Consider the following 24624-nt stretch of genomic DNA (forward strand, 5'->3'; position numbering starts at 1 on the left):
TGTAGTCTTCACTTGTTTGTTACACTGCCTTGGGCTAATAAAAAGTCAAAATCTCATTTTGACTTCTTGACTCATAAACTTCATGTTAAGCAAGTTTATCTTAGGAAGCCATTTTATTTTAATTTTCCAGGTATCTGAGGGAAACCAGAAGCACACAAATCTACAGAAAAGCATTGAGAAAGCTAAAATTGGCCGACATGAAACAGTAAGTTTGTCTTTAGAGTCTTTAATAGAAGAGTATTCTAAATAGAAGAGTAACTGGCGCCTGGGTGTCTCAGTGGATTAAGCCTCTGCCTTCGGCTCAGGTCATGACCTCAGGGTCCTGGAATCGAGTCCCACATTGGGTTCTCTGCTCAGTGGGGAGCCTGCTTCCCCCTCTCTCTCTGCCTGCCTCTCTGCCTACTTGTGATCTCTCTCTCTGTCAAATAAATAAATAAAATCTTTTAAAAAAAATAGAAGAGTAAGAATTTAGAGCTTCCTGTGAGGAGTGTACCATTCATACCAGAAGAGAGATGAGTACAGCAAAGGAATGAACATTGGACCTGGTAGGATTCACTAATTGTAATCTAGGTTTATTTTTTATTATTGTACTATATTGTGTATGGCAGCATAGCATAGAAGCATAAACCCTGGAGCTAGACAGCCTGGGTTTGAAAGTCTCCTAAATTCTCTGTTCTTAATTATCCCAGCTGTAAAATAGGGGATAAAATCTACCTCATTAGGTTACTGTGTGGATTAAACTAGCAAATATTTGCAAAGCACTCAGAAGAGTACCTGGCACAAAGTAAGCCCTTTATAAATGTTTATGTAAAATTTTAAGAGTCATGCTTTTGAAGTCTTTGGCATAGAACAAATTGAAAACTATCAATTTATTATCTTTGGGGCTTTGTAACATTTCTAAATTATTTAAGTGAATATTGACATTATTTCACAAAGTATAATGTTCTCTGAAGTGTTATGTTAGGGGTTTTTAAAAATCACTTTACGTTCTAATTTCCTCATTAATATCCAGTATGGATTTATGACCTGAAAAAATGTTAAAGATCTAAATGCACCACTAAGCATTCCATCTAGGTCTCTATTTGTACCACTTAATTGTGAAAGACTCAAAAACAGTCACAATGTAGAAAAGAATACACCACAGGCTTATCATGGTTTTCAAAATAATTTCACATACCTTCTTTTATGTGAATAATCAGCAGTCACAGATAAGAATTAGAGAGGTAATTTTTGAAGAATTTTTAAGGAAAGGTAAGTTCTGGGCATAACCTGAAGCTGTTACCTTTAACAGACCGTAGCAAATACCCTTTCTTTATTTGATCCTTGGCCATAAATTATAGATGCACCTTCAACTAATATCCATACCCAAAAGTTGTCTGTTGAGTGTTACCCAGTCCCCTGGCTCCATTGCACCTGGGAAAAATCCTCATGGATGCTGCAGGGTTGAAGGAGTACAACAGTTTAGAAAGGCTCCTGAGAAAGATGAACTCTCGTGTTCATCCTGAGCACACCAATCAGGATCTTTCAGAAACATCTATCCCCCATTTACTAGGCATTATTCATGGTCATGATGATGCTGCTGACAATGAAGGAGAAATAGCTAACATACATAATCTGCTTACTGTGAGCCAGACAAGTACATCCCAGTGCATTTTATATTCATTGAATCCTGCCAACAGTGCAAGGAGGTACCCGCTATTACTATCTCCATTTTTAATTCAAGTAACTAAAGGCACAAAAAATTAAAGTAATGTGGCACAGATCTCAGTGCTAGTAACAGTCTGAGGTGTCTCCCAGTTCAGGGTGTCTAGAGAGTTATTGCCTTCACACAGATTCTTCACCATTTTGCTCAGTTTTCACAGTGGAGCATGTGTAATTTTGGGTGTGGATGGCAAATAGCCATCTTATATTGTAATTATTTTTAAATCTCTTCTGAGTTATGTTAATACAATATACACTGTAATCGTATGTGACTATTTACATTTGAATTAGAAATAAATGCAATTAAATTCAGTTTTTCAGTAATAATAGCCATATATCATATACTCAGGAGGTCCATGTGGCTAATGTTTCCTGCACTGGAGAACACAGATCTAGAACATTTCTATCATTGTAGAGTTCTGTTGGACTCTGTTGCTTCAGCCCATGCTGCTCTGTACAATGCTTTGCATTCCCTTGTACAAACGCTAGCAAAGGAGCCTTTCTTCACTTTGGAACAAAAGAGAACAGTTAAAGGCAAAAGGCAAAAAATACAAGTACCAAAATATAAGCTAGCAAGGAACCTTAAATAAGTTGCATCAAGGCAGCTTGAACTCTGCTTGGCTTTGCTTCAGGCTTATCCTCTAAGTTTGTGTCATAACCGTTCACACATATGAATTGAAAACTGTGGCACCGTGACTTCCACCTGTTAGTGAGAACTATGGCTAGAAATTTCAAATGTGTTTATTGGATCCTGTTGTTTTAAAAGCTTTATTGTGGTTTACCTTTAAAGGAAAATGATAGGAGGCCACAAGCAATAATTTCTTATTTCTGATATCTTTAAATATTTTTAAAGGCTAATCATCCTTAAAGGTTGAAAAATTGTCTGTCACACTTTTAAGGAAAATTGCATAATGATGATGTTGCCATAAAATATTACTTATATTGACACAATCTTATGAACCTACCCAAGAGGCAGTATCTTTTCCAAACATTTGATAATCAGTGATATGATAATCATCTATTTATGACTGGTCGATTCTACATATTAATTCCCATTCATCCAGTCAAAATATATGAAAGATGCTTGAGATACCAGAGAAAAATGTGAGTTGAGTTTGTTCTTATACTGTGAATATAGGTATGTGTCTGTATAATACTGTCCAAAAGCCTAGTGCACATTAGTTATGAGAAATAAAATGAAATGTTTATAAAATGTATAACCTTACAATGGCATTTTGCTTGTCTTAATTTACATAAAACTATGTTGAATGCAGGAAGAACGAACCATGCTAGCAAAAGAGCTTTCTTCACTTCGAGACCAAAGGGAACAGCTAAAGGCAGAAGTAGAAGAATACAAGGAATGTGACCCACAAGTTGTGGAAGAAATACGTAAGTTTATATCACACCTAGAAGGTTTTAAAAAAAATTTTTTTAAGTTTTAGAGTGAGGGGAGGAGCAGAGGGAGAATCCCAAGCAGGCTCCATGCCCAGTGTGGAGCCAGTCAGGGGGCTTGATCTCATAACCCTGAGATCACGACCTAAGCCAAAACCAAGAGTCGAATGCCAAACTGACTAAGCTACCCAGACACTTCCTTTTTTTTTTTTAATTTAATTTAATATTATTCATTTATTTATTTTTTGATAGGGCACACCTGAGGGGAAAAGCAAAGGAAATCTCAAGCAGACTCACACCTTGAAAGTTTTTGAGTTTGTCAATGAGACTTCGTACTTCTAGTTAGTAACCATTCTCCATGTATATGAGAAAATCAAGCCATGAACAGTTTTAATATTGCATTAGTGTTTCCATCAAAGAGTCTTAAGGCATTGAATAGTGATAACTCTGAAATAAGCATTTTAAGAAGAAGAACGGTAGGGCGCCTGGGTGGCTCAGTGGTTAAGCCGCTGCCTTCGGCTCAGGTCATGATCTCAGGGTCCTGGAATCGAGTCCCGCATCGGGCTCTCTGCTCAGCAGGGAGCCTGCTTCCCTCTCTCTCTCTCTGCCTGCCTCTCCATCTACTTGTGATTTCTCTCTGTCAAATAAATAAATAAAATCTTAAAAAAAAAAAAAAGAAGAAGAAGAACGGTAGATAGGGTAGGAGCATAAAGACCAAAACTAAGTTTAGGAAACTGAGAAGTCAGAGGAGTTAAGTTGCCCCCAAGTATATTGACTTGAGAACAAAACCCACCATTATCTTCTAGGCAAGATATTACCAAAAATATGATGTTGCAAGTTACAGAAAATCAGTCTGTGCATTGACTTGTCTTTTGAATCTACCAGTGATGTTTTCCTCTACTTTAAAACCAATCTCCAAAGCTTTATTTTGAATGATTTTAATATATTTATGTAAAGATATAAATTTGAACATTTAAGAAAGTAAAAGAGTACATTATAAGGATACTTCATCTAATTGCTTAAGAAAATATGTATAACTTTCCTCACATTTTTCTGTCTTAGCCTGTCTTTTCATTTAGGGAACTCTACCTAGTGAAATGTTTGTAAAAGAAAAACTAATAGTATGTGATTGAAAGCTTTGAGAGAAATCTAAAATATTTGGTACCTAAAAATTAGCTTGAGAATAATTGGATTACAATTAAGTTGTTCCTGATGGTCGTCTTTCCAATTAAAAAATATTTAAGCAGTTTAGTTCCTGTAATCTGAAGTTAAATTCAGAGAGTGGTCACTGGTTTGCACATCTCCATGAGGCGTTAATCCCATACATGTAGTCCCCAGTCTAGATGTGGTATGTGTTGGCCCCTGGTTCAGCCAGGGTGACTGAGAGGTGGAGTCAGAACAACCTCTCCACCCCTGAGCCAATCATTTTCTATAAATCAAGTATTTACTATTTAGAGAGACATGTTAGCTCTTTCATGCTGCCCATAGATTAATTCATTTATCATTGATCAGCATTCTTCAGAAAAAGGTGCTAACCAAATCTACAAAATTAACCAGTTTAATCAGTCTTGAAGTTTTAATTAATATCAAATGACCTTCTGCAAACACAAGTACTTCAAAGCAGCAAGAGGCAATTAGGAGTTTACTATGAGAAAGCTAGGCCTGCTCATGAATCATCTTTAAAAGGAAGTGCATACTGCTTGTTAAAGAGGACATCAACTGTGTCATGAAAGAAAACTTTGAGAACAGTTTTCTTTCCCAGATCAAATGCCTTCAGGTAATTTAGTTTTGGGATCAGCATGTCTGTGCCCTCTAGGAGTTCATCATGAAAATTCTGTTTTCACAGTTATCAAATCTGATCCTATGTATATTACTCTAACTTGGTTCTGCCTTCCTTTGTGATTTCAGTGTTGTGTAGTTAGGGACCTTTTCCTTGATGATTCCAATTCTTTTCTTACCCAGTTTCTCTCTCTCTTTCATTCTTCAAATTTCCTTCAACTCCCTTCTCTCCATCTCCCCTTGTCCTCCATGCTATTTGTTTTGCTCCACAAATAAGTGAAACCATATGATAATTGACTCTCTCTGCTTGAGTTATTTCACTCAGCATAATCTCTTCCAGTCCCATCCATATTGCTACAAAAGTTGGGTATTCATCCTTTCTGATGGAGGCATAATACTCCATAGTGTATATGGACCACATCTTCCTTATCCATTCGTCCGTTGAAGGGCATCTTGGTTCTTTCCACAGTTTGGCGACCATGGCCATTGCTGCTATAAACATTGGGGTACAGATAGCCCTTCTTTTCACGACATCTGTATCTTTGGGGTAAATACCCAGTAGTGCAATTGCAGGGTCATAAGGAAGCTCTATTTTTAATATCTTGAGGAATCTCCACACTGTTCTCCAAAGAGGCTGCACCAACTTGTATTCCCACCAACAGTATAAGAGGGTTCCCCTTTCTCCACATCCCCTCCAACACATGTTGTTTCCTTTCTTGCTAATTGTGGCCATTCTAACTGGTGTAAGGTGGTATCTCAATGTGGTTTTAATTTGAATCTCCCTGATGGCTAGTGATGATGAACATTTCTTCAGCTGTCTGATAGCCATTTGTATGTCTTCATTGGAGAAGTGTCTGTTCATATCTTCTGCCCATTTTTTAATATGTTGTCTGTTTTGTGTGTGTTGAGTTTGAGGAGTTCATTATAGATCCTGGATATCAACCTTTTGTCTATACTGTCATTTGCAAATATCTTCTCCCATTCTGTGGGTTGCCTCTTTGTTTTGTTGACTATTTCCTTTGCTGTGCAGAAGTCCCAAAAGTTCATCTTCGCTTTTGTTTCCTTTGCCTTTGGAGACGTATCTTGAAAGAAGTTGCTGTGGCTGATATCGAAGAGGTTACTGACTATGTTCTCCTCTAGGATTCTGATGGATTCCTGTCTCATGTTGAGGTCTTTTAACCATTTTGAGTTTATCTTTGTGTACGGTGTAAGAGAATGGTCAAGTTTCATTCTTCTACATATAGCTGTCCAGTTTTCCCAGCACCATTTATTGACGAGACTGTCTTTTTTCCATTGTGTATTTTTGCCTGTTTTGTCGAAGATGATTTGACCATAGAGTAGAGGGTCCATATCTGGGCTCTCTACTCTGTTCCACTGGCCTATGTGTCTCTTTTTATGTCAGTTCCATGCTGTTTTGGTGATCACAGCTTTGTAGTAAAGCTTGAAATCAGGTAACGTGATGCCCCCAGTTTTATTTTTGTTTTTCAACATTTCCTTAGCGATTCAGGGTCTCTTCTGATTCCATACAAATTCTAGGATTATTTGCTCCAGCTCTTTGAAAAATACCAGTGGAATTTTGATCAGAATGGCATTAAAAGTATGGATTGCTCTGGGCAGTATAGACATTTTAACAATGTTTATTCTTCCGATCCAAGAGCATGGAATGGTCTTCCATCTTTTTGTATCTTCTTCAATTTCTTTCATGAGTGTTCTGTAGTTCCTCGAGTACAGTTCCTTTACCTCTTTGGTTAGGTTTATTCCCAGGTATCTTATGGTTCTTGGTGCTGTAGTAAATGGAATCGATTCTCTAATTTCCCTTTCTGTATTTTCATTGTTAGTGTATAAGAAAGCCACAGATTTCTGTACATTGACTTTGTATCCTGCCACATTGCTGAATTGCTGTATGAGTTCTAGTAGTTTGGGGGTGGAGACTTTGGGTTTTCATATAAAGAATCATGTCATCTGCGAAGAGAGAGAGTTTGACTTCTTCATTGACAATTTGGATACCTTTTATTTCTCTTTGTTGTCTGATTGCTGTTGCTAAGACTTCTAATACTATGTTGAACAAGAGTGGTGAGAGTGGGCATCCTTGTCGTGTTCCTGATCTCAAAGGGAAGGCTGCTAGCTTTTTCCCATTGAGGATGATATTTCCTGTGGGTCTTTCATAGATAGATTTGATGAAGTTTACCTCTATCCCTATACTTTGAAGCATTTTAATCAGGAATGGATGCTGGAATTTGTCAAATGCTTTTTCTGCATCAATTTCTGGACCATGTGGTTCTTCTCTCTTCTCTTAATGATTTTTTCTATCACATTGGTTGATTTGCGAATGTTGAACCATCCTTGTAACCCAGGGATGAATCCCACCTGGTCATGGTGGATAATCTTTTTAATGTGCTGTTGGATCCTGTTTGCTAGGATCTTGTTGAGAATCTTAGCATCCATATTCATCAGTGATATTGGTCTGAAATTCTCCTTTTTGGTAGGGTCTTTGCCTGGTTTGGGGATCAGGGTAAGGCTGGCTTCATAGAAAGAGTCTGGAAGTTTTCCTTCTGCTTCAATTTTTTGAAACAGCTTCAGGAGAATAGGTGTTATTTCTTCTTTGAAAGCGTGGTAGAATTCCCCAGGGAATCCATCAGGTCCTGGGCTCTTGTTTTTTTGGGAGGTTTTTGATCACTGCTTCAATCTCGTTACTAGATATCAGTCTATTCAGGTTGTCAGTTTCTTCCTGGTTCAACTTTGGGAGTTTATAGTTTTCCAGGAATGCCTCCATTTCATCTAGGTTGCTTAGCTTATTGGCATATAACTGTTGATAATAACTTCTGATGATTGTTTCTACTTCCTTGGTGATCTCTCCCTTTTCATTCATAATTTTATGAATTTGGGCTTTCTCTCTTTTCTTTTGGATTAGTGTGGCCAATTGTTCATTGATCTTATTGATTCTTTCAAAAAACCAGCTTCTAGTTTCATTGATACGTTCTACTGTATCTCTGGTTTTTACCTCATCAATCTCTGCTCTAATCTTGATTATTTCCCTTCTTATGTGTGGAGTTGGTTTGATTTGTTGTTGATTCTCCAGTTCTTTAAGATGTAGAGACAGCTGGTGTATTCTGGATTTTTCAGGTTTTTTTGAGGGAGGCTTGAATGGCTATGTATTTCCCCCTTAGGACAGCCTTTGCTGTATCCCATAGGTTTTGGACCGAAGTGTCTTCATTCTCATTGGTTTCCATGAATTGTTTAAGTTCTTCTTTGATCTCCTGGTTGATCCAAGCATTCTTAAGCAAGGTGGTCTTTAGCTTCCAGGTGTTTGAGTTCCTTCCGAACTTTTCCTTGTAAAAATTTATCTATTTTAATAAAACACATTAATTACGGAGAATTTCAACTTATTTAGTAGATAGAAGTTATGTAAGATAATTTTCTTATTCCCTAAGTATATTTTAGATGTGAAGGTAGGATATTTTTTCCTGTGGAAAGCTACCAAACTATAATCAGAAGAAAAAAAAAATCTTATCAAAACCTGTATACCTAACTTTAGATTAACTTCCATTCATACTTTTAGAGAGAAATGTCCATTTCCTCTGTTTTAAAATTCAGAACAGCTAACAAATAAAATTTTATTCAAATGTGACACTTCTACTTCCAGACAAAATAGAGTAGTAATTGATGAGATTTATCTGCCCACCTGAAAAACAACACATAAAATATATGAAATGGGTTTTTAAGATACGTGATATCAGACAATAAAAGACAATGATTCTTATAGAAAGGGAAGCAGAAAAAGTAAGTCTTAAAATTGTGTCAGCTTGTTTTATCGCATTTCTAGGCTGTGGCACAAGAAAGGAGAACCTAGGCAGAGCCCTGTAAAGGGTACTGAGAATCAGGGAGACCAGTGTGGCTAGAGTTCACAGGACAGCATACTAGAGAGAAGTTTCAAAGAAAGAGATCCCTGGGTATCCACAGAGGGTTCCCCTCAATTATGCAGTGAATGCTAGTGGAATAACTACGCAAAGCTGGGGAAAGAACAATTTCAGAGAATTAGAGGGAACAAGTGCCTGACACTCACTTGGGACCAAGAATAATGCCTATTCTCACCAGGCAAATTGGAAAAATTTACAGTTCACAAGGCATTAGATGGAGCACTCCAGAACATCTTGCCTCCGTTAGCAAGCATTAATTACCCATAGACTGAGCTTTGTTCTCCATTCAGCTCATAGAGCATAACAGCCAAGTATTGAAAACATCCAAGTATTGCAAAGTAAGTTAAATGCACCCCAGAATAAAACTAAGGAATATTTATACGAATACAAACATACCCAGCACCCAACAAAATAAAATTCATAATGTCTAGCATATAATGAAAGATTACCAGGCATGCAAAGAGGTAAGAAAATATGTTCCTTAATGAAAAGAATAATTCTTCAATCAAAACTGACCCAGAACTGACACAGATAGTAGAATTAGAAGACAACAACATTAAAAGCTATAATAAATGTATCATACAGGGGCACATGGGTGACCCAGTCAGTTGGGCACCTGATCCTTGATTTTGGCTCAGATTGTGATCTCATGAGTTATGAGATGGAGCCCTTCATCAGGGCTCTGTGCTCAGTGGGTATTCTATTTGGGGAGTCTCTCCCTCTGCCCTTTCCCCTTCTCCCTGCTTACGTTCTTCCCCTGTCTCTAAAATAGATGACTAAGTCTTAAAAAAAAAAAAATGTATATGTTCAAAAAGTTAATTAGAAAAATGGAAAATATAAAAAAGATCCATGTTAAACTTCTGGAGTTGAACACTACAATGTCTGAAATGAAAAACAGCATCCATGACATGTAGGACAACTTCAAGTGACCTAATATATTTGTAATCAAAGTCCCAAAAGGAGTGTATGCTGGGGGTGGGGAGGGTGTATATGTATGTGTGTATCTTGGGAGTGTGTATGTGTGTGTGTGCATTCCTGCCTGAAAAATATCTGAAGAAATAACTATCAGAAGAAATAAAGACTATTATTTTTTCAAATTTGATATAAACTATAAACCCACAGATTCAAGAAATTTAAACATTTAAGTAGTAAATGGCAACAATCTCCTTATTACTAAAGCTAGAGAATTTTTTTAGATTTTAACCCCTATTCCCCCAAATGAGATTATTTCCTTTTCCCAAAGAGATTATTGTTTTTAAAACATGCTTTTTGATAATGAAGGGTTTCATAGGATTTTGGTTGTCATGTTCTTGCAGAACAGATTACAGTGGATTAAAGGATTATGTGTTTCACAAATTATTTTAATAAGATTTGTTTCTTAATAGTGTGGTTATAGCACCCATGTCACAATAATCAGGCTAATCTCTAAATCTATCATGATTTATTTTGAAACAGTTTTTCTGTGGAGAAGAGCTATAACATTTATATTCATGTAGACATAGCTATGTATAATCTTTTACTTATTTCTCACTAACTCTTGCAGAAAACATTTATATTTCATCAGACAAGTTGACTTATTGATATCTACATTAAATAAGTTTTAGCAAGATTGGTTGCAAATATCTAAGAAATGAGAAGTCAAGCAATAAATATAAAAAATGAAATTTAATTTTAACTACTTTGACCATTATTTAAGGTCAAAATAAGTTGTGGTAAGAATTGAATCCTACAAAAATACTTGAAAGTAAATCTTAGAAGTACTTAGAAACTTTCTTAAAAATGCCAGGATGACAATGAAAATGATGTAAGGACCTCTGAAAATTCTCCTTCCATGAAAGCTGGCAAAAAATGTCACAACTTTTCCAGGAGTCTAGAAATTCACCAATGATTTGCCTATCCAAGAAAAAATGGCTGTATCTCAGCAAGAATAATAAGCCTTATGGTGTTTTAACTTTTCCTATTGTCATCCCCTACTCTCTAGCTCAGCACTAATCTTAAAAAATAACAGCCATGCATTCCTGGTATCAGAGGGAGTAAAATGGAACTGGAGTTCTTTAAGACCCTCATTTCCCCCAAACTGTTACTATTTGACATCTTCGGTGGTTTTCTGAAAGCCACCAATAGGAAGGATTGTCCTTATTTGATCTGGCTTGTAGTATGACCAGTGCTAACAGCCTCTTTTTGGGGAGCATTAGTCTAAAACAATTACAGGCAAGAGTTTTAACTTCACAGCTATTTTAGCTGGCTTAAGTTAAGCCAAATAGTAGACTAATCAAAGAGCTTAAAAGGAGAGGCCGGAAGAGATGTTCATATGTGCCTTGAAAAGCAACATGTTTTTGGAAATATAGAAGGCCATATGCATCCATAGGGCTGTGCACCTTCTCAGGAAAGTCCTGGGAAGTTCCTAAACTCCCACCTCTAGCAGACTGTAGTACTCTGCATACAAGAAGCAAAGGCCAAGGCAGAGTTGTAAATTGCCTAGCCCCAATACACATACAAAGCCTCTCAGCGAACACTTCAAGTTTTAGTTCAGGTGTTTAAGGAAACCTCTATTCAATTATTAGCTGCCTGGTAAGCAAATTAGAGACTTTAGTATCCATACATAACAAAGAATACAGACTTTTCAGAATTAGTTCAGAGAAATCACTGAACAAACAAGAATAACAAGTACCAAAAACAACAACCCTGGGAAGTGGGGAGGGAAGTATCTGATTTCCAGAGTTGCCACGTTATATTATTTAAAATGTCCAACTTTCAACAAAAATTTGCGAGATGTACAAAGGAAGCATGGTTCATGCACAATGCATGATGTTGGACTTGCTAGACTGAGAATTTCAGTCAGCTATTTTAAATATGTTACAAGAGCTAAAGAAAAACATGTCTGAAGAACTGAAGGAAAGTCTGAAAATGAAAACTCACCAGGTAGAAAATATCAGCAAAGATACAGAAATAAAAAAGAAATCAGATGAAATGCTGGAGTTGAAAACCATAATAACTGAAATGAAAATTTCACTCAGGATTAACAGCTAATTTAAGCAGGCAAAGGAAAGAATTAGTAACTTGGAGATAGTTCAATAGAGATAATTCAATCTGAGGAACAGAAAAAAAAAAAAAAATGAAGAGATATTGACAGAGTCTCAAGAGACCTGTGGCACACCATCAAGAGTACCAACATATACATAAAGGAAGTCCCAGAAGGAGAGGGGAGAAAATGGGACTGAAAGAATAGTTTTTAAAAAATAAATAAATGAACAACAGTCTGAGGGGTTTGAAGTGGCGGGGGGGTGGGAGGTTGGGGTACCAGGTGGTGGGTATTATAGAGGGCACAGCTTGCATGGAGCACTGGGTGTGGTGAAAAAATAATGAATACTGTTTTTCTGAAAATAAATAAATTGGGGGGAAATAAATAAATAAATAAATAAATAAGAGCTGAACCCTTCTCAAATTTGATGAAGAACAATCTATACATCAAAAAAACTTAACAAACTCTAATTTAGAACAATCTTAAAAGATCCACAGATAGGCTTCTCATAATCAACTTGTCAAAAGTTAAACAGAGACTCTAGAAAGCAGCAAGGAGGTGACTTATCATACAGAAGGAATTTTCAATCATATTAACAAGTTGTTTCTTATTTGAAGCCATAGAGGCCAAAGGCATTGAGATAACATATTCGAAGTGAGGAGGGGTAGAATAACTGTCTACCAAGATTTCTATATCCTGACATATTTTTCTTCAAAAGAGAAGGACAAAGTAAGATAGTCCCAGGTAAACAACAACTGGGAGAGTTTGTCACTAGCAGACCTGCCCTAAAAAAATATGGGAGTCTTTTTCATTGAAGCAAAAGGACACTAGATAGTGACACAAAAAAATAAAGCATACTGGTAAAGTCAGCTTCATAGGCAAATATAAAAGACAATATATATGTATTTTTGTTTTTATCTCCTTAGCATTCTCCTATTTGATTTAAAATACAGCTGCATAAAACAATAATGAGCTATTTTGTTGAACACACAATATATAAAAAGTAATTTGTGACACTAACAACATGATTTTCTCATTAGACAAAGGAAAAGTATTTGAAAAAATCCAATGCCCTTTCACGATACAAACATTCAACAAACTAGGAAAAGAAGTGAATTTCCTCAATTTTTTTTTTCAAAGTGAGTTTTCTTTTTTTTTTTTTAATTTTTTTAAGGTTTATTTATTTATTTGACAGAGAGAGAGAGAGAGAGAGATCACAAGTAGACAGAGAGGCAGGCAGAGAGAAAGAGGGAAGCAGGCTCCCCGCTGAGCAGAAGGCCTGATGTGGGGCTTGATCCCAAGACCCTGAGATCATGACCTGAACCCAAGACAGAGGCTTAACCCACTGAGCCACCCAGGTGCCCCAAACTTCTTCAATTTTTAAAAGGGCATCTCTAATAAATCTAAAGCTGATATCATATTGAATGGTAAAAGGCTATATGCTTTCCTCAAGTCTGGCCTCCCTAACACTTCAATTCAACATTGTACTAGAAGTTCAAGCCAGGGCAATTAGGCAAAAAAGAGAACTAAAAGTCATCCACGTTGAATAGTAAGTGAGGTCAGCAGGTTGAAGCATATAAAAATCAATATATAAATATCACATGTATCTTATAGATTAACAATGACCAATCTGAAAATGAAATTAAGAAAAAATGTATTTACAGAACAAAAAAATTAGTCAAGGAAGTGTAAAACTTATATGGAAAACTATAAAACACTGAATGAAACTAAAGATATATAAACAGAAAGACCTTCTGTGGGGTGCCTCCATGGCTCAGTTGGTTAAGCAACTGCCTTCAGCTCAGGTCATGATCCTGGAATCCCTGGATCGAGTCCCACATCAGGCTCCCTGCTCCGCAGAGAGCCCTCTTCTCACTCTGACCTCTCCCTTTTCATGTGCGCTCTCTCTCTCTCAATCTCTCTCCAAAAAATTAAATAATTAATTAATTAAAAAGACATTCTACGTTTATAGAAAAACTAAAATAATTGTTAAAAGACAATATTGTTAAGATGAATCTCTGTATCTTTGGATGAAGCAGCAGTTTCTTGGTTAGGACACCAAAAGCTCAAACAACCAAAGGAAAAAACAGATGAATTTGACTTCATCACTATTAACAACTTTTGTGTATCAAGTTACCTTACCAAGAAAGTGAAAAGAAAACCCACAGAATAGGAGAAAATATGTACAAATCCTGTACCTGACAAGTGTCCAATATCCAAAATGTGTATATTTTTAAAAATTACAGCTGAACAATATTTAAAAACCCAATTTAAATATTGGCAAATTATTAATTTTTCCAAAGAAAATATACAAATGGTCAGTAAGTATAGGAAAAGATGCTCAGCATCATTAGTTATTAGGGAAATACAAATAAAAACCAAAATGAGAAACTATTTCACAATGCATAGGATGGCTATAATAAAAATAATGGAAAATAATTGTTGGTGAGGATGTGGTGAAATCAGAACTCTTAGTTTGCTGGTGGTATTGTTAAAACGATATAGCCACTTTGGAAGACAATTTATCTATTCCCCAAAATGTTATAGTAGAGTTACAATTTGAGCCAGCAATTTCACTCCTAGATATATATATCCAATTCAAGAGAATTGAAAACATGTTCACATAAAAATTATTAAATTATTCATATTAGCAATAAACAACCCAAATGTCCATCACCTGATGAATAAACAAAATATGGTATATCCATGCAATGAAATATTATTTGATAATAAAAAGGATTGAAGTATTGATACATGCTACGATATGATGCTAAGTAAAAGAGGCTAGTCACATATTGTTTTGTTTCACATATATGAAATGTCCAGAATAGGGAAATTCGTTGAGATGGGAAGTAGAATAATGGTCTCCAGGGGTTGTGGGGAAAGAGAATGTGGAATAACTACTCACGGGTATGGGATTTTCTTTTGGGTGATTAGAATGTTTTGGAATTAGGTAGTGGTAATGGTTTTACAACCCTGTTCTAAAACCCACCAGATTATGCACTTTAATATGGTGAATTATGTAGTATATAAATTATCTTTCAATAAATAAATGCCATCATAATAAGTAGTATTTGTGCTCAGTTGATCATGGCACTGTTACTGTGCTATGTAGATTAACTTGAGAGACATAGACATAGGTAATTTAATAGCAAGACATAATATAAATTTTTTTAAAGTCAGATTCATTATAATCTAATACATACACTCTAAAATTCTTATCATTAAATTTAAATTATTTATCCTCTTGATGTTATAATTATTTCAGAAACACATCTCACACTTACCTTTAAAAGGAAAAAGTACAATAATAATGGACACTTAAGGGAAATTCTTTACATTGACTATTCATGACTAATACAATTAAAACTAAAATCTGAGAAGTTAAGCAGGATTGTTGGATGCAATAAGCACTATTTGAACTTTTTACATAAACTCTTATTTGTATAACATTTTATTCATGTTTTTAAAAATCTATAAATAGATAATATGACTATTTATAAAAAATTTTTTTCAGGTCAAGCAAATAAAATAGCCAAAGAAGCTGCTAACAGATGGACTGGTATGTATTATAATGGTACTGATAAGCTATAGTTAAGCTTTTTCCACACTTACTGTGATATATGAAATGCAGAACTTTTGTGCCTAGTTTTGTTCAAGAAAAGACCTTTCTAGAAGTGTATGTATTAAGTTTTGTTTTTTGTTTTTTTAAGATCTTGTTTGTTGGGGCTCCTAGATGGCTCAGTCAGTTAAACATCTGCATTAGGTTCAGGCCATGATCCCAGGGTCCTGCTCAGCCTGCTTCTCCCTCTTCCACTCTCCCTGTTTGTTTTCCTTCTCTTGCTATCTCTCTCTCTCTGTCAAATAAATAAATAAAATCTTTAGAAAAATAAAAAAATAAAGACTTTGTTTATTTTTAGAGAAAGAGTGCACACAAGTATGAGCAGGGGGAGGGACAAAGGGAGAGAGAGAGAATCTCGAGCAGACTCTGCACTGAGCATGATATAGGGTTCAATCCCATGATGCTGGATTCATGACCTTAGCCAATACTGAGTTATACATTTAATTGAGTGAGCCATTCAGGCATCCCTGTATTGAGTTTTTATTAACTCATTATATTAAATCATTTTAGTTACTTAAGTTTGTTGGTTTTTTTTTTTTAAGATTTTATTTATTTATTTGACAGACAGGTCACAAGTAGGCAGAGAGGCAGACAGAGAGATGGGAGGAAGCAGGCTCCCTGCTGAGCAGAGAGCCTGATGTGGGGCTCAATGGCAGGACTTGAGATCATGACCTGAGCCGAAGGCAGAGGCTTTAACCCACCAAGCCACCCAGGCACCCCTACTTAAGTTTATTTTTTTTTTAAATCGTACTGTGAGTCATTTTGTATGTAAAATACAATGTATTTTTGTAAAACCAATGACTGCTTACAGTTTAACTTCTGTGTAATTTTTCCTAGATAAGTCACTTGGGCTAATTACTTAAGCTTTATGATTTTAGTATAAGATAAAACTTCAGGAATTTCATGAATTCTAAAGATTTGTCTTCTTTTTCATAATAATAATAGCTAACATTTGTTGAGGGCTGGACTATAAGTCAGACATCACAAAGAGTACCTGTGGTGCATTCTCATTTTATCTCTGCAACAATCTTGTGAGTTAAATAGGATTATCATCCCTAATTTTAGCAATGGAACTGAGGCCATTGAGAGCCCATGGCGACAATGTTAGATACATAGAAAATGAACAGGAATTAGAATCCAGCTTTTCTGATCCCAGAGTCCAAGCTCTTACCATTACATGATATTGTCTTCTCTGTATACCTGCTTTCATATAAATACTTCATTAATCCATTTGCCAATGGATATACACTCTGGTCTACACAGGAAATGTTCTAAGAAACGAGAATTAGGGGCGCCAGGGTGGCTCAGTGGGTTGAGCCGCTGCCTTCGGCTCGGGTCATGATCTCAGGGTCCTGGGATCGAGTCCCGCATCGGGCTCTCTGCTCAGCGGGGGGCCTGCTTCCCTCTCTCTCTCTCTGCCTGCCTCTCCGTCTACTTGTGATTTCTCTCTGTCAAATAAATAAATAAAATCTTTAAAAAAAATAAAAATAAAAAAAAAGAAACGAGAATTAATAAGGTATTTTCCCCTGTGTCTTAAAGCATAGAAGATAATTAATAAGGATTGTTATCAAATATATACAGGTATGATCAGTATTGTTAAAACATGTCTACAAATTACACTGACGTTTTTCTAGTGTTCTAAAGTAATGGTAATTCAACTTTTACCATCCTGGTAAGAGTCCATAATACCTTCACATGTACCACTCATCATCAATTCTGTTTATCTGGGAGAGTATGGGTAAAACTGTATTGATACAGAGACGCAGAAAATTTTAAGTGATGCCTTGAGTCAAAGGTGATTAGTCACTGGATGTACAAAGGTTCGAGCCAAGTTTCCTGACTCTGTGTTGAGGTTTCTGTATGTCACACAACATTCCTGAATCCCGTGTCCCTGTCTATTTTAGAATTAAGTAGGTTGATAAAATAATTGTAATTGTCTTTTTGTTCCAATAAATTTGCAATCTTATTTATTACAAAGTAATACATTTCATAAATATTCTAATGTTTTAATGATGAGAACAGACGAAGGTAAAAACAGTAAGCTAATATTGACTAAAAGAGAAAAATGAGATGTGTGTCCAATAACTATAATTAAATAATAAATACAATGATATCAATAGAAAATTTGAGAAATACAAAACTTTGAGCAAGGAAGACAAGTGGACTCATAGGTTAAAAATAAGACAAAGTGGCAGGCGCCATGGCACCCGTGAAAAAGCTCGTGGTGAAGGGGGGCAAAAAAAAGAAGCAAGTTCTGAAGTTTACCCTTGATTGCACCCACCCTATAGAAGATGGAATCATGGATGCGGCCAATTTTGAGCAGTTTCTTCAGGAGAGAATCAAAGTGAATGGAAAAACTGGAAATCTTGGTGGAGGGGTGGTAACCATTGAAAGGAGCAAAAGCAAGATCACTGTAACTTCCGAGGTGCCTTTTTCCAAAAGATATTTGAAATATCTGACCAAAAAGTACTTGAAGAAGAATAACCTCTGTGACTGGCTGTGCGTGGTGGCCAACAGCAAGAAGAGCTACGAGCTACGCTAACTTCCAGGTCAACCAGGACGACGAGGAGGAGGAGGACAAGGATTAGAAGTCCTGTGTCTGGGATATTTTGTATAATCTTTAAATAAAATCTAGGAATCACAAAAAAAAAAAAAAAGACAAAGTGATTTCCTGCAATAGCTCTCTGGAAAGCAGCTCAGTAAGCAGTAGGAACAAGCAGCCTTTGTATATGGTGAGAAGAACTTCGCTTTGAAAGGAATGCGGATTGTGTGCTTTAGTTGCTGTATCACTTACTGAACTTCCCTGAAGCTGCTTCCTCCATGTAGATTATATCTACCTTACATTTTGGGAGAATTAAATAAAACAGTTTGTAAGCCCTTTCACACAATGTTGGATACATAGATAAACAAATACTCCCCTTTCCCGTTCTTCTCTTAAAAAATCCTTTCATGTTTTCCACTTGATCATAAATGTCCAGTTATGGAAAAAAGAATAATTTGAACTTTTCCCCCTTATGTTATTAGTTGAGAAAGAACCTGAAACTGTTAAAATCATATAGGAAGGAAGATGTTTTTAGCACAGCAGAAACAGCTGTTGGGAGCCATATTTCCATTTGAAGTTACAACTTGATCCTTCCAATTTAAAAGTGTTAAGAAAAGCATGGAGTTTAAAAACAAATTACACCTCAGAAAACCAACCTGTCTTCAAAACAAAAAGAAAACATTGATAATACTTGTAACCAGAGATTTTATCTACTTATTAGTTAAAGTTTTGCCTTCTTTTTATCTAAAAGTTTTCTTAAAATGTGTTTAGAATGGAAGATAGTTACTGTTCAGTAATTCATTATTTCAGTTTTACAAAATGAGAGATGATCTTAGGGTATAAATATAACTGGAAATATCACATCTAAATGATTTATGGCATTAAATACACCTTTTTTTTTTTTTAAGATTCTATTTATTCATCTGACAGACAGAGAGGTACGCAGAGAGGCAGGCAGAGAGAGGGGAAGGGAAGCAGGCTCCCTGCCTAGCATGGAGCCAGATGCCAGATCCAGGATGCTGGGATCATGACCTGAGCCGAAGGCAGAGGCCTTAACCCACTGAGCCACCCGGGCGCCCCTTAAATACACCTTAAGTGTGATTTAACAACTTATATAAAATCTGGCAAAATAATGAAGATAGTGGAGTTTTTATGACTTTCTGTGAGAGGCATCTTCGTGAATGAGGAGGGGGATAGGTGTTGTGAGGTCCTAAACACAGATTCACGTTTATGATTTTACCCATCTTTATTTCTGTGTATATCCTGGGGATGCCACCATGGAAATAAGCAGAAATCCTACTACTCTTAAGGCTGTTTCTTTAAAGGAAAAAAAAACCAACAACAACTATTTTTTATCCATTTATAAAAATTTCCACATAATAGGAAAATTTTATTTGACAGGGAATAAATCATCAAGATCGCAGGTAACATTGTCTTGAAGGCAGACATCCAGCAAGCCGAGACAGGTTTAGTCAGTCTTTTTGAGTTGGTCCATGAAGCATTGTTGTGGATAGGCCTTTGTTTGGTCTTCTGTTCATTTTAATATTTGGAGATTTAATTGCTTCTCAGCCTTTTGGCAAAGATCAAGTGTAATCTTTGGATGTTTATAATAAAATGGTTCCTTGCATTCATGTGAACCAGCAACTCCTTCCTGCTAAGCCTGTAACCTTACTGTGCTGCCTTAGTTTTATCTCTCCTAATCCAGGTTTGAAGTCTGTTCCTTCATGCTTCCTACAGTGTTGCATCTGTTCTCATTTGCTGGCAGTCTTTCTGTGCTCTTGGAGCCTGTTCTGGAAGCTATACACATATGGAGCCTGTTCTGGAAGCTATACGCATAATACTTTCTCTTTTTAACATACATAACCCTTTGGAATTATCTAGTAATAAGTTAATGTTTCTCTCTCGACTCTTGTGTCAGCTTGAAGGTGTAGTCTGTCTACCTTATAGGTACCTGTAATAACTTCATACCCATCTCACGCAGCAGTGGGCCCCGTGTAAGTATTTAACTGTGACTGACAAGAATGTATGGTTATGTAGGCTCTAGGAAAACGGAACAAATCATTCTGGAGTGCCTCATGTTAATAGTGGTCTCTCATAGGTCCCCAGGAACACTAAAGATTTGCTTTAAATTGTTACATAAAGATTCATTTTTTAACATCTGCTGATATTCCATTACAGCTTAATTTTAAAAACTGGGAATCTTTTGTTAACATTCTATTTGATGGAGTAGTAGTCACTTGAGAAACAAACTTCATCCCAAACATGTAATTATTATTCGTTACTTGGAATTAAATTTCCTAAAATGATATATGTAAAGGTGATCAAACTTTAGTCTGTTAAAGGTAACAAATTACCCTTAATTTTTTAAGGGTAACATAATAAAATAGACATAGTTCAGAGATATTTTAGGTTTGGTTCCAGACCACTGCAGTAAAGTGAATATTGCAATAAAGTGAGTCAAATCAATTTTTTGCTTCCCAGTACAGGTAAAAGTTGTGTTTTTACTATACTGTAGTCTATTAAGTATACAATAGCATTATGTCTAAATAAGTAAGGCACATACATTAATTTAAAAATAATTTATTGCCAGAAAGCATTAACTATCTGAGCTTTCAGTGAGTTGTAATCTTTTTGCTGGTGGAGGGTCTTGCTTCCAGGCTGACGGCTGCTGACTGACCAGGGTGGTGGCTGCTGAAGGTCACGATGGCTGTAGCAATTTCTTAAAATAAGACAACAAAAAGTTTGCCACATTGATTGACTCTTCCATTCACAAACAATTTCTCTGTAGCGTGTGATGCTGTTTGTTAGCATTTTATCCACCGTAGAACTTTCAAAATTGGAGTCCATTCTCTCAAACCCTGCCCCTGCTTTAACAACTAAGTTTATGTAACGCTGTAAATTCTTTGTCGGTCATTTCAACCATCTTCACAGCATCTTCACCAGGAGGAGATTTCATCTCAAGAAACCGCTTTCTTTGCTCATCCATGAGAAGCACCTCCTCATACCTTCAACTTTTAACCTGATATTGCAGCATTTCAGTCCCATTCAGGCTCCACCTTGAATTTTAGTTCTCTCGTTGTTCCCACCAGATCTGCAGTTACTTCTTCCACTGAAGCCTTGAACTTCTCAAAGTCATCCTTTAGAGTTGGAACCCACTTCCACCACACTTGTTAATGTTGATATTCAGACCTCTTCTCATAAATCATGAATGTTCCTAATAGCATCTAGAATGGTGAATGCTTTCCAGAAAGTTTTTAATTTACTTTGCTCACATTCATCAGAGGAATCATTCACTATCTATGGCAACTATAGCTCTATGCAGTGTATTTCTTAAGAAGATTTGAAAGTCAAAAATACTCTGATCCATGGGCCACAGAATGGATGTTGTGTGAGAGCACAGGCAGAGTCGATCCTTCAGGTCTTAATTTGAACAGAGTCCTTCAGGGATTTTCAGAATGGTAAATGAGCATTGGTTTCAAGTAAAAGTCACCAGCTGTTTTTGCCCCTAACAAGAGAGTCAGCCTGCTCTTTGAAGCCATGAAGCCCAGCTCTGACTTCTCCTCTTTAGCTATGAAAGTCCTAGATGGTGTCATCTTTCAGTAGAAAGCTGTTTCATCTATATTGAAAATCTGCTGTTCAGTGTATGATCTTAGCTAGATCTTCTGGAGAACCTGCTGCAGCTTCTCCATCAGCATGTGCTGCTTCTTCCTGCATTTTAATGTTATGAAGATGGCATCTTTCCTTACCTCATGACCCAGCCTCTGCTGGCTTCCAGCTCTTCCTTCTGCAACCTCTCCAACTCTCACTTCTCAGCCTTCAGAGTACTGAGGAGACTTAGGGCCTTCCTCTGGATTAGGCTTTGGTTTAAGGGAATGTTGTGGCTGGTTTGATCTTCTATCCAGACTACTCCAATTTCTCCATATCAGCAATGAGGCTGTTTCACTTTCTTATCATTTGTGTGTTCACTGGAGTAGCACTTGTCATTTCTGTCATGAACTCTTCCTTTGCATGTACAACTGGACTGCCTGGCACTAGGGGCCTAGTTTTCAGCTTGTTTGGCTTTTTTTTTTTTTTAAATGAAAGAATATAATTTTAATATTATTTTTATCAAGTGTATCAATAAGGATGGGAAGGTATCATTTGCAAGCTTAGAACCCATTCAGAAGGTTATATTCTAGGTTTTTTTTTTTCCCTCTTCCTTTTTTTTTTTTCCCCAATTTATTTATTTTCAGAAAAACAGTATTCATTCTTACCTGATTTCAAGCTTTATTACAAAGCTGTGATCACCAAGACAGCATGGTACTGGCATAAAAACAGACACATAGACCAGTGGAACAGAGTAGAGAGCCCTGATATGGACCCTCAACTCTATGGTCAATTAATCTTCGACAAAACAGGAAAAAATATACAGTGGAAAAAAGACAGTCTCTTCAATAAATGGTGCTGGGAAAACTGGACAGCTATATGTAGAAGAATGAAACTCGACCATTCTCTTACACCGTACACAAAGATCAACTCAAAATGGATAAAAGACCTCAACGTGAGACAGGAATCTATCAGAATCTTAGAGGAGAACATAGGCAGTAATCTCTTTGATATCAGCCACAGCAACTTCTTTCAAGATACGTCTCCAAAGGCAAAGGAAACAAAAGCGAAAATAAACTTCTGGGACTTCATCAAAATCAAAAGCTTCTGCACAGCAAAGGAAACAGTCAAAAAAAACAAAGAGGCAACCCACAGAATGGGAGAAGATATTTGCAAATGACAGTACAGACAAAAGGTTGATATCCAGGATCTATAATGAACTCCTCAAACTCAACCCACACGAAACAGACAAACACATCAAAAAATGGGCAGAAGATATGAACAGACACTTCTCCAATCAAGAAATACAAATGGCTATCAGACACATGAAAAAATGCTCATCATCATTAGCCCTCAGGGAGATTCAAATTAAAACCACATTGAGATATCACCTTACACCAGTTAGAATGGCCACAATTAACAAAACAGGAAACAACATGTGTTGGAGAGGATGTGGAGAAAGGGGAACCCTCTTACACTGTTGGTGGGAATGCAAGTTGGTGCAGCCTCTTTGGAGAACAGTGTGGAGATTCCTCAAGAAATTAAAAATAGAGCTTCCCTATGACCCTGCAATTGCACTCCTGGGTATTTACCCCAAAGATACAGATGTCGTGAAAAGAAGGGCCATCTGTACCCCAATGTTTATAGCAGCAATGGCCACAGTCGCCAAACTATGGAAAGAACCAAGATGCCCTTCAACGGATGAATGGATAAGGAAGATGTGGTCCATATACACTATGGAGTATTATGCCTCCATCAGAAAGGACGAATATCCAACTTTTGTAGCAACATGGACGGGACTGGAAGAGATTATGCTGAGTGAAATAACTCAAGCAGAGAGAGTCAATTATCATATGGTTTCACTCATTTGTGGAGCATAACCAATAGCATGGAGGACAAGGGGCGTTAGAGAGGAGTAGGGAATTGGGGTAAATTGGAAGGGGAGGTGAACCATGAGAGACTATGGACTCTGAAAAACAGTCTGAGGGGTTTGAAGTGGCAGGGGGGTGGGAGGTTGGGGTACCAGGTGGTGGGTATTATAGAGGGCACAGCTTGCATGGAGCACTGGGTGTGGTGAAAAAATAATAATGAATACTGCTTGTTTGGCTTTTGACATGCCTTCCTCACCAAGCTTAATCATTTTTAGCTGTTGATTTAAAGTGAAGGAAATGCAATGCTTCCTATCCCTTGAATACTTAGAGGCCGATGTAGGGTTTATTCATTGGCTTAATCTCAATATTGTTGTGTCTCAGGAAATAGGGAGGCCTGAGGAGAAGTACAGAGATTGGAGAACAGCCAGTTGGTGGAACAGACACACAAAACATTGATTGATTAAGTACGCTATTGATTGATTAAGTACGCTATCTTATATAGGTGCAGTTTATGGTGCTCCAAAACAATTACAATAGTAACATCAAAGATCAATGCTCATAGATCACCAGAACAAATATAATAATATTAATGAAAGAGTTTCAAGTATGTGAAAATTACCAAAATGTGGCATAAATATATGAAGTGAGCAAATGCTATTAGAAAAATGGTGCTATTAGACTTTCTCTATACATGGTTGCCACAAACCTTCAATATATAAAAACTGCACTATCTTTGAAGTACAATAAAGTGAAGTACAATACATGAGATTAGATAGTTATATTCTTTTTACTTTTTCTTTTATTACATTGGAATAAAGATTTAACTATAAGTCTTTGTACACAATTTATTTTGTTTCCTTGAGATAAATCCTTGTAGGTAGATACAATACCTCTTCTGTGGCAAAATGCATTTTTAATTCCCCTCAGAGGACACGAAAGATACCTCTGCTCCTATCTTAGTCTTAAAATAGGAGAACTACCTTCTATTCTCCTCTCCCCTTCTCCTCACACTGACCTGATTATCTGGGAACCATCATTATCTGTGGGGCGAGGAAAAAGTCTAGAGAGAATGTGTACCCTTTGGGAACAGGAGCAATTTAATTCCTGAGCCTCTGCTGTGGAAATGGTGGTAGAAATACCATTGTTATCCTTTCCCTGTTTTTGGATTATTCCTAAATTGAGTATTCTTTAAT

The 24624-nt window shown here is 36.6% G+C and overlaps 2 protein-coding genes across 3 annotated transcripts in view; both read left to right on the forward strand.

Annotated features, from left to right (window-relative positions):
- The window catches only part of MND1 (meiotic nuclear divisions 1), a 91859-nt gene that overhangs the window by 49446 nt on the left and 17789 nt on the right, over positions 1-24624 (forward strand). For both annotated transcript variants that reach the window (XM_044224635.1, XM_044224633.1), the window contains exons 5-7: positions 131-205; positions 2976-3090; positions 15329-15373. In XM_044224635.1, the coding sequence (XP_044080570.1) occupies positions 131-205; positions 2976-3090; positions 15329-15373 (235 nt within the window). The remainder of the gene's footprint in view (positions 1-130; positions 206-2975; positions 3091-15328; positions 15374-24624) is intronic.
- Positions 17634-18090, forward strand: LOC122889466 (60S ribosomal protein L22-like). The gene has a single exon (XM_044224636.1). It carries the CDS (start codon positions 17634-17636, stop codon positions 17973-17975), a length of 342 nt encoding a protein of 113 aa, XP_044080571.1. The 3' UTR covers positions 17976-18090.

This window comes from Neovison vison, chromosome 11 (assembly GCF_020171115.1).
Source record: "Neovison vison isolate M4711 chromosome 11, ASM_NN_V1, whole genome shotgun sequence".
Classification (NCBI taxonomy): Eukaryota; Metazoa; Chordata; class Mammalia; order Carnivora; family Mustelidae; genus Neogale; species Neogale vison.